The sequence below is a fragment of the Mus pahari genome, chromosome 17 (assembly GCF_900095145.1).
Source record: "Mus pahari chromosome 17, PAHARI_EIJ_v1.1, whole genome shotgun sequence".
Taxonomy (NCBI): Eukaryota; Metazoa; Chordata; class Mammalia; order Rodentia; family Muridae; genus Mus; species Mus pahari.
In genome coordinates, this window is record NC_034606.1 from 65,094,560 (window position 1) to 65,107,507 (window position 12,948).

At 54.1% G+C, this 12,948-nt stretch overlaps 1 protein-coding gene across 4 annotated transcripts in view; it reads right to left on the reverse strand.

The window, feature by feature from the left end:
- Positions 1-556: 556 nt before the first annotated feature.
- Pou6f1 (POU class 6 homeobox 1) overlaps positions 557-12,948 on the reverse strand; it is a 24,883-nt gene continuing 12,491 nt past the window's right edge. For 3 of the 4 annotated variants that reach the window (XM_029548248.1, XM_029548247.1, XM_029548245.1), the window contains exons 5-11: positions 12,365-12,590; positions 11,596-11,846; positions 9,807-9,935; positions 9,011-9,214; positions 6,531-6,672; positions 5,250-5,418; positions 557-3,784 (exon numbers count right to left, since the gene is read on the reverse strand). In XM_029548248.1, the coding sequence (XP_029404108.1) occupies positions 3,439-3,784; positions 5,250-5,418; positions 6,531-6,672; positions 9,011-9,214; positions 9,807-9,935; positions 11,596-11,846; positions 12,365-12,590 (1,467 nt within the window). In that variant the 3' untranslated portion in view covers positions 557-3,438. The remainder of the gene's footprint in view (positions 3,785-5,249; positions 5,419-6,530; positions 6,673-9,010; positions 9,215-9,806; positions 9,936-11,595; positions 11,847-12,364; positions 12,591-12,948) is intronic. The other variant, XM_029548246.1, reaches the window with a different exon arrangement.

Genomic DNA, 12,948 nt, shown 5'->3' on the forward strand with positions numbered 1-12,948 from the left:
TGTGAATCAGGCTATTAATGTTATGATTAGGTCAAGAGGGTAGAGAGGCCTTTAAAGAGAGAGCGTGACGTGATGTTCCCTGGGAAGGCATCCATCTATCCGGAAGTAGCCCTCAGTGGCTCCTCCGGGTAGCTCCAGAGACTCCAAAACTACGAGCAGGAACTTTCTCTTATTAAAAGCTGCTCAAGAAGAGGAATTTTACTACAGCCTAAGACGATAAACAGGAAGTGTCCATACCAACAACATAATCTGCCGCTGGACGCAGAAAAGAGGGCCGCAAATGTAGGCTCAGCAGGAGAGTCTGGATCCCTAAGAACCAGAAAGGCAGTTTATGAGGGAAAGGGCATGGTCCCTTACCCCTTCACACCCTCAGCCCTGTAGGAGAGTCGGGGCTGGGGGGTCAAGAGGGATCTTCTGAAGTAGCAATTCAGGCGCTGAGCTGCAGCCGCGTCCTAGGCAAGCCAACAGCGAAGGCAGCCCCGACGCACCCCTGACCTCTCTCATATTTGGAAGCAACAAAATAGGCAGAGAAGTACGAAAGAAAAAATACTGTTTATTCACACGATACGGCAATCCTCCCCCATCCTCCTCCCCAGCTGGCAGTGGGCGGTGCCCCGAGCCAGGGGACTGTTGGGACTTCCGGGGATGTGGCCCGCCAGGCAGGAAAGGAGTCCTGGGCAAAGGAAGGTGACTGCATTTTCAAGAACACAAACACATCAGGTGTTCTCATTCCAAACTCACGTGCGTTCAAGGTTCGTGTGACCAGTTTCTTCCGTGGACTTTGCTTGGGTGAAGTGCCATAGTTAGTGCAGGGTCGAAGGGCGCAGCTAATTCAGCAGGGCCACAGAGAGTCTTGGTTTCCCATCACTTAAAACAAACCAACCACACAGTTGAACTACTTCCTCCCATTCTCCCCTTTCCAGGGCAAAAGAGCCATTGAGCGCGGGCTTACGTCCGAGAAGGTGCTTTCATGATAAAACTGCTATTAACACTTTTTTAGAGTCTAATGCTCCCCCAAATAACAAAGACTGTAGATCAGTGGCCCAGGCTAGGGGGCAGGGGCAGAGTTCAAAGGCCAAAGCGAACCCCACTTTAGGGTACACTTTATACACATGAGAAGTCCGTCCTGTAAACATGGTACTGTTCTGAAAGACCGACGTGTCTTTCCAACACAGGAGAAAATGGTTCGTTCCAGTCCAGCCTTGGGAAGACAGATTTAGACAAAGGATGGAGTGAGAATGTATGGTCAGGCTTCATTTAGACCAGTGGTTCATGATTTTTTCCCCCCTCTCATGCACAGAACAGGTGGTATCCTCCCATGTCCACAGCACGGCTGCACTGTGGAGTAGCTCCTGAGTGCAGGCTTTGAGCAAGAGAAGCTGCATATCATTTTCTCAGGCGCACCATCTTGATAAGCTTCAGGGCTCTAAGCATCCCTACCGAAAGCTCTCTTACTGGACCCCTCCTGACTTCCCATCTCACGGAAGTGGGCTGATAATCACGTGACCGGGAAATAGTCTTTCTTGGGAGGCAGGGTCAGGAGAGCTACCTACTTGTCTCCTTAAACCTGACAGACTCGGAATGCAGTGGGGTGTGTGTGTGTGTAATCAGCACACAACTGCCCTCCTCTCGGTGTCAGAGCTACACTAGGAGGTCCTCCGCACAGGCGCTGCAGGACCCAAGAGGGACTAGCAGTCATCAGGAAAGGGAACAGAGTAGGAGAGAGGAAGCCGTGCCCTAGTATCTCTGCACTGGGACCAGCAGAGACCGCATCGTGTCCATGTTTGAGAGTCATTTCCTCAGGGTAGATCACGTGATGTCAACATCACCCAGAGACTGAGCTCTGTAAGGCTATGGAGTGGAGAAGAGCCAGGCACAGGGATGTGACTGCAGTCCCAGCGCTTGGGAAGTGGAGACAGGAGGATCAGGCCGCCTTCAACTCCAAGTCTGAGGTTAGCCTGGGCTAAAATGTGATCCTATCTCAAACAAAACAAAAGCCAACAAACCAACCCCAAAAGGAGCAAGACAGTTGATGCCTGCAGCTTGTAAAGGGTCATCCAAGCGAACGTCTTAGCTCTTTCCTGACTTCTTGAAAGCAGTGTTTCCCCTCAGTGCTACACTCTGACTCTGGAGCCTTATACATGCTAAACTCTCTCCCACTGAGCTACATTTCCCAGCCAGGGCACTAAAGTGAAAAGTCTGGCCACCTCTCTGGCTGGAAAGACTGGCTTAGCGGCTTGGGTGTGATGCCAGGCCCCGGATTGCCATCACCTACCGAGGGAAAGCCCTGACCTGGGCACTGTTGGCTCAGAGGAGCACCACAGAGGGGTGAGGACGGGGGTTGCTCACACACAGATCTGGTCACAACTGGACAAAGTGAAGTCTTTGGAGACCTCCAAGACTTTAAGTTACAAACAAAACTAGAATTAAGTCAGCCTCAACAAGAGACCTCCCAGACCATCATCCCTTCAGATTCTGTCTTCCTCCCACGCCAGCTCCTCAAAGACATCTCAGTCCTGGACTGAGATGGGTATGGGCACAAGAGAGGGGGGAAGTCAGTTGGAATCCATGTCCCGTGCTGCTGCCTGTGGAAGTGGGCAGTGGAAAATTTCCCAAACTCTAGCATGCTCTTGTGTCGGAAGACAGCTGGAAACTTAGGTTAAAGTCTGGGTGGACGTCCTCATTTACTTTATAAATTCCAGACCTGCCACAGACTTAAGACTCTCCAGGGTGGGAGAGTTCACTCTTGCTTCCTTCCAGCTTGGTTTTCGGAAGAGATCATTCTGAGTGAGCACAAACCCACCACCAGCAGGACCCGGGGAGAGACCTCGAAGCTCCTGACCTTGGGCATCCGACCCCTCGGCGTCACTTTGGGAACTTTCTGCCCTCAAGATCAAGGCAGACAGTGAGTGTAGCAGCACACCATGCTTCTCTGGATTCCATCGCCTCTGTCCTTTAAGGGGTTCAGTGTGCCCATAGACAGAGTTAGGGAGGCAGTGTGAGGCTGCAGATCCACCGGGTGAGTTGTCACACGGGCACAACCGCAGAGGAGTGAAGGGTGCCACCGAAACCAAGAGCTACTACACAGCTGCCCCCAAAGGTTGCTACAGCCCTGTCCCAAAGGCAGAGCCTTTCTAGTTCCCAACCAGAATTCACCCTTCAGAAACCACCTTAGCAAAGTGCTTTTCTATGGACCCCACAAACCCCTTCCTTCCACATGCGCAGCCCAGAGCCTAGGGCTCTCATGCAGCCCCTTGGGCCTCCCCAGGGTGTGACATATGTGGGCAGAAGAGGCAGGCATTGACACGCATGCACAGGTGGAGTCTCACGACCTAGGGCAAGCATGGCTGCACAGGTACGGCCACCGCAGTGACTTCAGCTGGTTGCTGAGGGAAGAGTATGGAGCACCGGCATACGCGGCACACACTGACATGAGCCCTATGGGATCTGGAAGACATTCAGCTTGCTGGTGTTCTTCAGTGTCTGGCGTCGATTACAGAACCAGACCCTCACCACTTCCCGGTCATAGTTGAGCTCCTTGGCAATCTCTGTGATCTCCTGGCCGGTGGGCAGGGGGTTCTTCTCAAAGTAGGCGTTGAGAGCCTCTATGGCCTGCGGTGTAAAGGAAGTACGCCGCTTGCGTTTCTTGGAGGGCTCACCGCCCACGAACTCCATCAGATTCTGCTGGCCTTCCTGGTTCCGGAGCTCCGCCTCCATCAACCACTTTTCCAAAACCGGCTTCAGCTTCTGAGCGCTCTTGGGTGTGATGTCCAATTTCTCAAACCTGGAGAAGGGGCAGAGGTGTGTAGCTGTCTCTTCAGTGCATCTCCCACGAAGGAAAAAGGCAGTACTCACAGGACCACTCCCCTCCTACTCTGTGTCCCTGGCCTCTTGGCCCCTCAAAGCCTAGATCCCTCAGACTTTATACATCCCAGGCCTCAAGAAAGAAAGTATTTGGGCTGGAGAGAGGGCTCAGAGGTTAAGAGCACTGACTGCTCTTCCAGAAGTCGAGTTCAAATCCCAGCAACCACATGGTGGCTCACAACCACCTGCAATGACATCTGACGCCCTCTTCTGGTGCATCTGAAGACAGCTACAGTGAGCTTATTTATAATAAATAAAATTTTTGGACCAGAGCGAGTGGGGCCAACCTGAGCGAGCGGGGCTGGCGCAAGCAGAGGTCCTAAATTCAATTCCCAGCTCACAACCACCGGTTACAGTACAGTGTACTCATATACATAAAATAAATACATTTTAAAAGAAAAAAAGAGGGGCTGGTGAGATGGCTAAGTGGGTAAGAGCACCCGACTGCTCTTCTGAAGNACCAGAGTTCAAATCCCAGCAACCACATGGTGGCTCATAACCATCCGTAACAAGATCTGACGCCCTCTTCTGGAGTGTCTGAAGACAGCTACAGTGTACTTACATATAATAAATAAATAAATCTTTAAAAAAAAAAAAAAAAAAAAAGAAAGAATGAATGAATGAATGAAAGAAAGAAAGAGAGAGAGAAAAGGGAGGGAGGGAGGGAAGGAAGGAAGGAAGGAAGGAAGGAAGGAAGGAAGGAAGGAAGGAAGGAAGGGTCGAGCAGTGGTGGCGTACGCCTTTAATCCCAGCACTTGGGAGACAGAGGCAGGAGGATTTCTGAGTTCGAGGCCGGCCTGATCTACAGAGTGAGTTCCAGGACAGCCAGGGCTACACAGAGAAACCCTGTCTCGAAAAAAAAGAAAAAAAAGAAAAAAAAAGAAAGAGACTATGCCACAGCCTCCACTGGTGCTAACTAGATGTGACCCCCCCTATGACCGGAAGTCCTTTGAAGAGTCACCTTAATGGCCCACCAGAGGTGAGGACCACTCTCCTCTCTCTATGCTCCCATGGCAGCAACAAAAAAGACCTGCTGCTCCTTCGGGCTGGGCTACCTGGCAGGCATGGGAGGCAAGCCAGCCAGGAGCAGCCCCGGGTTCTGACTAGCTGAAGGCCAAGACAGACCAACCTTTCCTGCTAAGATTCTTCAATGGGCTTAGGGCTTTGGCTCTCTCAGAAGAACATCTCAGGATTGGGGTCTAAACTTCAGAAGGCCTGGTCCAATCCTTGGCTTCTCCAGTGTCTGTGCCCTCCCTAGGACCGTCTTCCTTATGCGGAAGGAAGCAGCATAAAATATGAGGAGCATGGAAAGGGGCTGAATGCCCATGAGAGCCATCGACGGCGTGAAGCAGGCCCTGGCGTTATCCTGGGATGACCACGCTTACCTGCAGATGGCTGATTGGCTGTAGGCTGGCCCTTCTGTCGCGGTCAAAGCCTGGCCCACCTGGGTCTGTGTCAGACCCAGGGAGAGCCGCCGGATCTTAAAATTCTTGGCAAACTCCCGGATCTCTTCTAAGTTGATCCCGTCCTCATCCAGACTTGGAGTGTGCGGCTCTAGGCCAGAGGGAGGGACCAGGGAGACGTGCGTGAAGATGAGGGTGTGCTGGCACATCAAAGGGAACTAGGACACTTGTCAAAAGACCTCGTCACCGCGTCCCCTCGAAAAGCACAACCTGAAGGGACAGGCCCTGGAACACCACTGAAGCCATCAGTTTTCAAATTCCCTCAGGTCTAACTGCTGACCCTTTCCCAGGATGCTCTGGTCTAACGGCCGACCCTCTCCCAGGATGCTCTGCTCTAACGGCTGATCCTCTCCCAGAGTGCTCTATTCAACGGCTGACCCTCTCCCAGGATGCTCTGCTCTAACGGCCTGTCCTCTCCCAGGATGCTCTGCTCTAACGGCCGATCCTCTCCCAGAGTGCTCTACTCTAACGGCCGACCCTCTCCCAGGATGCTCTGCTCTAACGGCTGACCCTCTCCCAGGATGCTCTACACTAACAGCCGACCCTCTCCCAGGATGCTCTGCTCTAACAGCGGATCCTCTCCCAGGATGCTCTGGTCTAATGGCCTGTCCTCTCCCAGGATGCTCTACTCTAACGGCCGACCCTCTCCCAGGATGCTCTGCTCTAACGGCTGGTCCTCTCTCCCAGGCTCCTTGCTCCGGTCCCAGCCAGACACACCTGTCTGCCCTTTATATTCCTCAGAACTGGACGAGAGGCCACCCTGAGCCAGCCAGTGGCACAGTGGCTCAGTGTAACGGGAGGGACAGCTAAGCAGCCTCCACTTCCACTGTGGAACTCAACGGGAAAGGGGATACGAAAGTCATGTGTTGGTAGAGGCTCCGTGGATAAAGACGCTTGCCACTGAGCCTGAGGACCTGAGTTCAGTCCCCACGACCCCCATGCACACGGTAGCTACTCATGCCCCACCCTTGGCTCCCAAACAAACAAATGTAAAGGAAAACTTAAAGTTCTCATCTTTCCACTTTGGGCCGCTACCCTTTCCTTTTGGACACCAGAAATCTTGGATATGTTTGAGGCTAAGTGTCACTAGGCTGTCCTGCAACTCCAGGGCTCGGAGACTGCTCTTGTCTCCGCCTCCCGCGTAGCTGGGACTACATAGGTATGGGGTACCCCAGGTCCATATTCCTCTAACAAATCACTTACTTGATACCAACTGACTGACGGTTGGGGTCTCTGAGCAGGTGATCGGGATGGGAGTTGAGGCTGACGGCTTGAGCGCTGGGGTTGGGCTGGTGAGGATTACGGCAGGCTGGGGCACGGCTTGTGTCGGCTGGATAGGCTGCACCTACGAGAAAAGACACAAGCCCCATTACCCCTGTCTAACTCGGGGGGTCAGACACCCTGGGTGAAGCAGCCCTGACAAGAAATGGACATGAAATTCTTACCTACCCAGGCACTTCCACCTGTGGTCATCGAAAAGCAAAATTGTAAGCTGTCTATTAACATCCACAATAAATGGGCTTTGATCTCTGTGTGTCTAAGGCTGACCTTAAATCTACAATCCTCCTGCCTACACCTCCCAAGTGTTGGGATGACAGGGATGCATCACCACACCTGCCATGATTCTTGTTGTTTCTCTCACGTGTCTGTGCTGTGTGTGCACACATGTGCATGTGTGTGGATACACATGGATACATGCGAAGGTGGAGCCCCGAGCCTGCAGCCCCGCCGCTTCTGGGATCCTCTGCCTCTGCCTTCCAAGTACTGGAATTACAGATGGGCTACCACAGGCACCCAACATTTTACGTGGGTGCTGGGGATTCGAACTCACGTACACACAAGCACCTGCACCACTGACCCATCCACACAGCCCAATTTTTACTTTTTCTATAACCCATAACATAATGTTCACTAAAGTTATACATCTGATTAATGGTCAGGAAAAAAACTACATATATCTGAAACTAGTTTGATTTTAAAACAAAAACAGCTGGGTGTGATACCATTTAATCCCAGCACTCAGGAGACAGAGGCAGTCAGAGTTCTACGAGTTCTAGGCCAGCCTGCTCTACATGTAGCCAGAGCTACCCAGAGAAACCCTGTCTCAAACGCCCTCCCCCAGTTCCTTGCTCTCCCTGCATGGCCCTGCCCTCCTCACCTTCCTCACCCTCTGCCCTCCCTGCTGTCTCCCTGGATTTTTCTGTTCCCTGGATTCTGCCTCTTGCTGGCTCTCAAGCCTGCCCTTTGTCCCAGGCCATTGGCCTTTGTCTTTTCCTAGAACTTCCAAAGCTGAGGGAACAGCACAGCAATGGTACCCTACACGTCTTTCACGTCCTACACATGTCTGAGAACCCAGATGGCAGAGGGAAAAAAAGGGGAAAATTAAGCTGCTGACTTAACCGGATCCGAGAGTCCACGCTTCACAGCAGCCGATCCTTGATTCCACTGAGTCAGGGGTTCCCAGGATACACACCTACCAGCCACGGAGACCCCAGCAGCTCCCCTAAGACAGCACAGAACTACCACCACAAGCCAGCTGCACACCCACGTGTCAGCTCCATAGTGTAACATTCATACACTTTTCAATTAGGGGTTTTGTTGCTGTTTTATGACAGGACCCCATAACCCAGGCTGGAGCTGAACTCCCTATGTAGCCCGGGCTGAAATTAGAGACAGGCGCGTGTGCTGCTTTAGTAGGGGTTTCTATAACCCTTATCTTTTTTTTGGGGGGGGGGTGTTCAAGACAGGGTTTCTCTGTGTAGCCCTGGCTGTCCTGGAACTCACTTTGTAGACCAGGCTGGCCTCAAACTCAGAAATCCACCTGCCTCTGCCTCCCAAGTGCTGGGATTAAAGGTGTGTGCCACCACTACCCCGCTAACCCTTATCTTAGAGATGAGTGTGTCTACAGAATGAATTCCAGGACAGCCAGGACTATACAGAGAAACCGTCTGGGGNGGGGGGGGGGGGAAGTCGCCTGGGAGCTCAGCACATCCTTGGGTCTTGCTTAGATCTATTGGAAAACCCCGGCCCTGAAGAGCCCTGTGGGACATTCAGACTCACAGGTCGGAGGACCACGCTCTGGCATGCCATGCTTGCCCCGGTTCCCAGAGGCGGCACACACCACCTCCAGCTCATCCCTCCCTCTGGTCTGTCACAGCGTTATTTGCGGGGTACCACAGGTACTTTATGCATGCCTCCCCCGTAGTCCTTCAGGTGCTGACTTGTGATCATCTGCAACGCTGAGCTAAGTAACTTACTACCTAAGGCTTACGTAGCACATCTCAGCCCTCTTTCCATCCTCAGCACTCAAAATATAACGAGCACCCAAAATCTCTTCTAGAATGGAAACTGACATAGAGCCGAAGCCCAGTGCCCAGTGTGTGGTGGTGGGGTGCAGAATTCACTACCCGGGACTTTACTAGCATTTTGCTTGCCCCAGGATGGTCCAAGCCCAATCTGCGTTGCTCACTTATGACCCACCTTCTCTGACCTTCGTGAGCACACACACATGTATGTGGTGCGTGGTAGGCCGAGAACGGGTGCTGTTTCCCTGGGCAAGGCATGTGTGCTCTCACTCGTATAAGCCTTCTTCAGGGAAGTGGGGAGCATTCCTCACTTTTGAGAGGTAGCAATGACTGACAGGATCTCCTTCCCATGCCCACCCACACCCCCAATCCTGGTACCTCACTCTTAGCAGGGGACTCCGGTGTGTTTGGCTTCCTGACAGCCACAGGCTGAGGCAGGGGGCTGCTGGCTAGGGTTGCGATCACCTGGCCCTGGGCATTCAACAAGAGCTGGGGAGTCACGGCTTGGACCTGCAGACTCTGTGCTGGTGCTGGTGTGGCCACGCTAGCTGAGTTCACTACCCACGGAAGTGCTCCGATAACCTGGGAGAAAATAAGGCATGGGCCCCAAGTACTAAGGGAGCAGCCAGGACCACCAATCCAAATCCCCATGGTTGCAGGCAAAGAGGCTGACTGGGAGAAACTGCTTAAGTCTTCTGGCTTCTGCTTCCTCAGTGAAGGACTCACACCCACGAGACTACTTTCTTTACTCTGCCCCTGAGCGGTGGCAGAGCAGGCAAAGGCTTTTTTTGTGTATCGGTTCTTCGCTGCTCTGCCCCAATTTAGCTGTGTGGTTTAATATTTCTGAATTCCACTCTTCTGTCCCATAAACAAAGGGTCCCCTGGTAGATTTGCCCCCCAAACAAAGTGAGTTAATACTTGAGGGAGCCTAGTGTGAGCCCGCCCACACGTGGGCGCTCTGTGAATCAAACCCCCCAATGGCATTAGCACTGCCAGGGTAGAGGGGGTGGCTCTACCCCAACCTGGACTTCACATCAGTGGGGAGCTGCCACCAGAAGCCACAAGCAGCAGCCTTGCTTGAGTTTCTATGCCATGACCCTTAGGCCAAGTCCTAGCCCCTTCCTCGCCAGCTGCCCCACAACCCCAGCCCTCGACCCCAAGCTTGACCACTTGCCTGTCCCTGAGCATTAGTGAGGATCTGACTGCTGATCCCGGGCACGCTGGGAATGGTGTTGGTAATAACTGGAGCTGTAGTGAGGGAGCCCAGGATCTGCGTCTGTCCCCCGAGGGAGGCTGCACTGATCTGTGGGTGGAGGAAAAGCCTTGCTCAGAGGCCAAGAGGCAAGGAAGAGCAGAGACAGGGAAGAGGGCTGAGGCACTGAGCAGCGACTGACTGACCGTGGGCCGCAGGCGCTAGTTCGCTGGCTACTTAAGACTAGGGAGACAGGGAGACAGCAGGGAAGGGGAGCACAGTCACAGGGGAGGGGAGCACAGTCGCAGGGGAGGGGAGCACAGTCGCAGGGAAGGGGAGCACAGTCACAGGGGAGGGGAGCACAGTCGCAGGGGAGGGGAGCACAGTCACAGGGGAGGGGAGCACAGTTGCAGGGGAGGGGAGCACAGTCGCAGGGGAGGGGAGCATAGTCACAGGGAAGGGGAGCACAGTCACAGGGGAGGGGAGCATAGTCACAGTGAAGGGGAGCACAGTCACAGCGGAGGGGAGCACAGTCACAGGGAAGGGGAGCACAGTCACAGCGGAGGGGAGCACAAAGGAAAAGGAAACACGGTTATAGGGAAGGGGAGCACAATCACAGGGAAGGGGAGCACAGTCACAGGGGAAGGGAGCATAGTCACAGTGAAGGGAAGCACGGTCACAGGGGAGGGGAGCACAGTCGCAGGGGAGGGGAGCACAGTCACAGGGAAGGGGAGCACAGTCACAGGGAAGGGGAGCACAGTCACAGCGGAGGGGAGCACAAAGGAAAAGGGAACACGGTTATAGGGAAGGGGAGCACAATCACAGGGAAGGGGAGCACAGTCACAGGGAAGGGGAGCACAGTCACAGGGAAGGGGAGCACAGTCACAGTGAAGGGGAGCACAAAAGAAAAGGGAACACGGTTATAGGGAAGGGGAGCACAATCACAGGGAAGGGGAGCACAGTCACAGGGGAGGGGAGCATAGTCACAGGGAAGGGGAGCACAGTCATAGTGAAGGGGAGCACAGTCACAGGGGAGAGGAGCACAGGCACAGGGAAGGGGAGCACAGTCACAGGGAAGGGGAGCACAGTCACAGCGGAGGGGAGCACAAAGGGAAAGGGAACACGGTTATAGGGAAGGGGAGCACAATCACAGGGAAGGGGAGCACAGTCACCGGGGAGGGGAGCATAGTCACAGGGAAGGGGAGCACAGTCACAGGGGAGGGGAGCAAAGGCACAGGGGAGGGGAGCACAGTCACAGGGGAGGGGAGCACAGTCAAAGGGAAAGGGAGCACAATCACAGGGAATGGGAGCACAGACACAGGGAAGGGGAGTACTGTCGCAGAGCAGTGACTCCTACTAATCTTTCCAACTAGGTCTGAGAGGGTAGATAGGTGACCAGACTAGAGGGATAAATGTGTTCCTACTCCTCACGCCTGAATTCTCTACTCCCATGACAAGAGCCACACCGGGTAGACACCAGCATGAAGCTGTGAACCTCGGCAGTTGACAAGTCTGCACTCCTTGTATATCCCACCCCCCAAGGCTAGTCCAGTGGTTCCGGTTTGGAGCATTTCCCGAGCCGTCGCTTGCTTTAGTCTGGGTAGGACAGACTGACAGGCATAAGGAGAAGATCTCAATGGGAGCCCATCTTTGCTGATGTGCCGGGAAGGGCTGTGTTCAAGGAGCTGGTCCTCCACTGTTGGGGACATTCCACCCTTGGCCCAAGCTTTGGTCCATCCCTCGTCAGCCCTGGGTGAGGGCAGCAGCTTACGATCCCTGGGCTAAGTGCAAAGCCTGCAGGCTGGACGGTGATCTGCGGGGTGGCATCCACTGGCTTGGGTGTGGGGGCAGCAACGGCAGCGGTGGGTTGTGGGAGGATGGTAGGCGTGGTCTGTAGCAGCGGCTGGGTCTGGAACAGCGGCTGGGGCTGAGCTGGTGGCCGGGGCTGGGCAGGCGAGGAGGCCTGGATTGGTGGGGCAGCTTGTACAGGTGTCGGGAGAGCGGTGTTCAGCACGGCAGCTGCTACGGAGCAAGGCAGAGAGACAGAGGTGCTCAAGCGCCTAGCCACGACGTGGCACAGTTCCAGTCCCAAGGGATCTGGCACGAAAATGCCCCCACTGGGGGCAGTGGGCATGGGGCAGCTGCGATTCCCTGGATTCTTGAAGGGCTGGCACATGCAACATCTCTCATTCCCCCCTCCCTTGGGTCAGAAGACGTGTGTAGGTTCAAGGACCAGAGGTTGAATCTTCTTGCAGTCTTTCTTGTTGGTCATGGGGTAGATGTTGTTGTGGGGGGAGGGGACAGTCTCAGGCAGCTGGCTGAAGGAAGGCAGGCCTACAGGCCAGCTTGGTGTCCTGGCCTAGCGTGCAGAGGCAGTGCAGGGGCTCTGTGGCTGGGTGCCTATGACACTGGATCCAGAATCCAGGATTGTTGCCCCGGGTGAGCCGCGGGTTCTGAGTCCAACATGGTAAATACCCACTCAGGGGTTGCAGCATAAGGTCGTGGGGGCCTGTTGCAGTCCTGGGGAGAGTTGCCGTTACCTTGGAGACCAGCTAAAGGTGGCTTGAAAGTTCCCCCCGTGGGAGAGGCCGCGGTCAGTCCTGGGAGGGCAGCCACAGTTGCTGTAGGGATTGTCCACACGGCCAGCCCCTGCTGCCCAGCCACTTGACCTGTAATACCGATGGGGATAAGAAGAGGTTGAGTAACAGCCCCTGCTGGGACCATAACTCCTGTCAGAACTGTGGCTAAGCTTTCCTGAGTCAAGACCTGCAAGAGCAAACGAGATTTCAAAAAGAAAAGAAAAGAAAAAAATAATAAAAATAAAAATAAAAAATAAAAATCAACATCCACAGACAGCACAAACGAGGGGTCTCTAGGACCCAGCTGAGCACAAGCAAGCATCTGAGGGCACTGGGGCAAAGGCCAGAGGCGGGCGAGCGAGCAAAGAGGCCCAGCGGAAGGCCTAACCCTGTGGGCACCCCATCACACTAACGCCACGTGCAGAGAGCTTGCCCAGGAGAATGCCCAGGCCTGCCTCCAGGGCAGAGAGAGCAGGATCCCCAGGCCTAGATATACATATGTGATATATGCTATATGCTATATGCTATATATATATATATATATA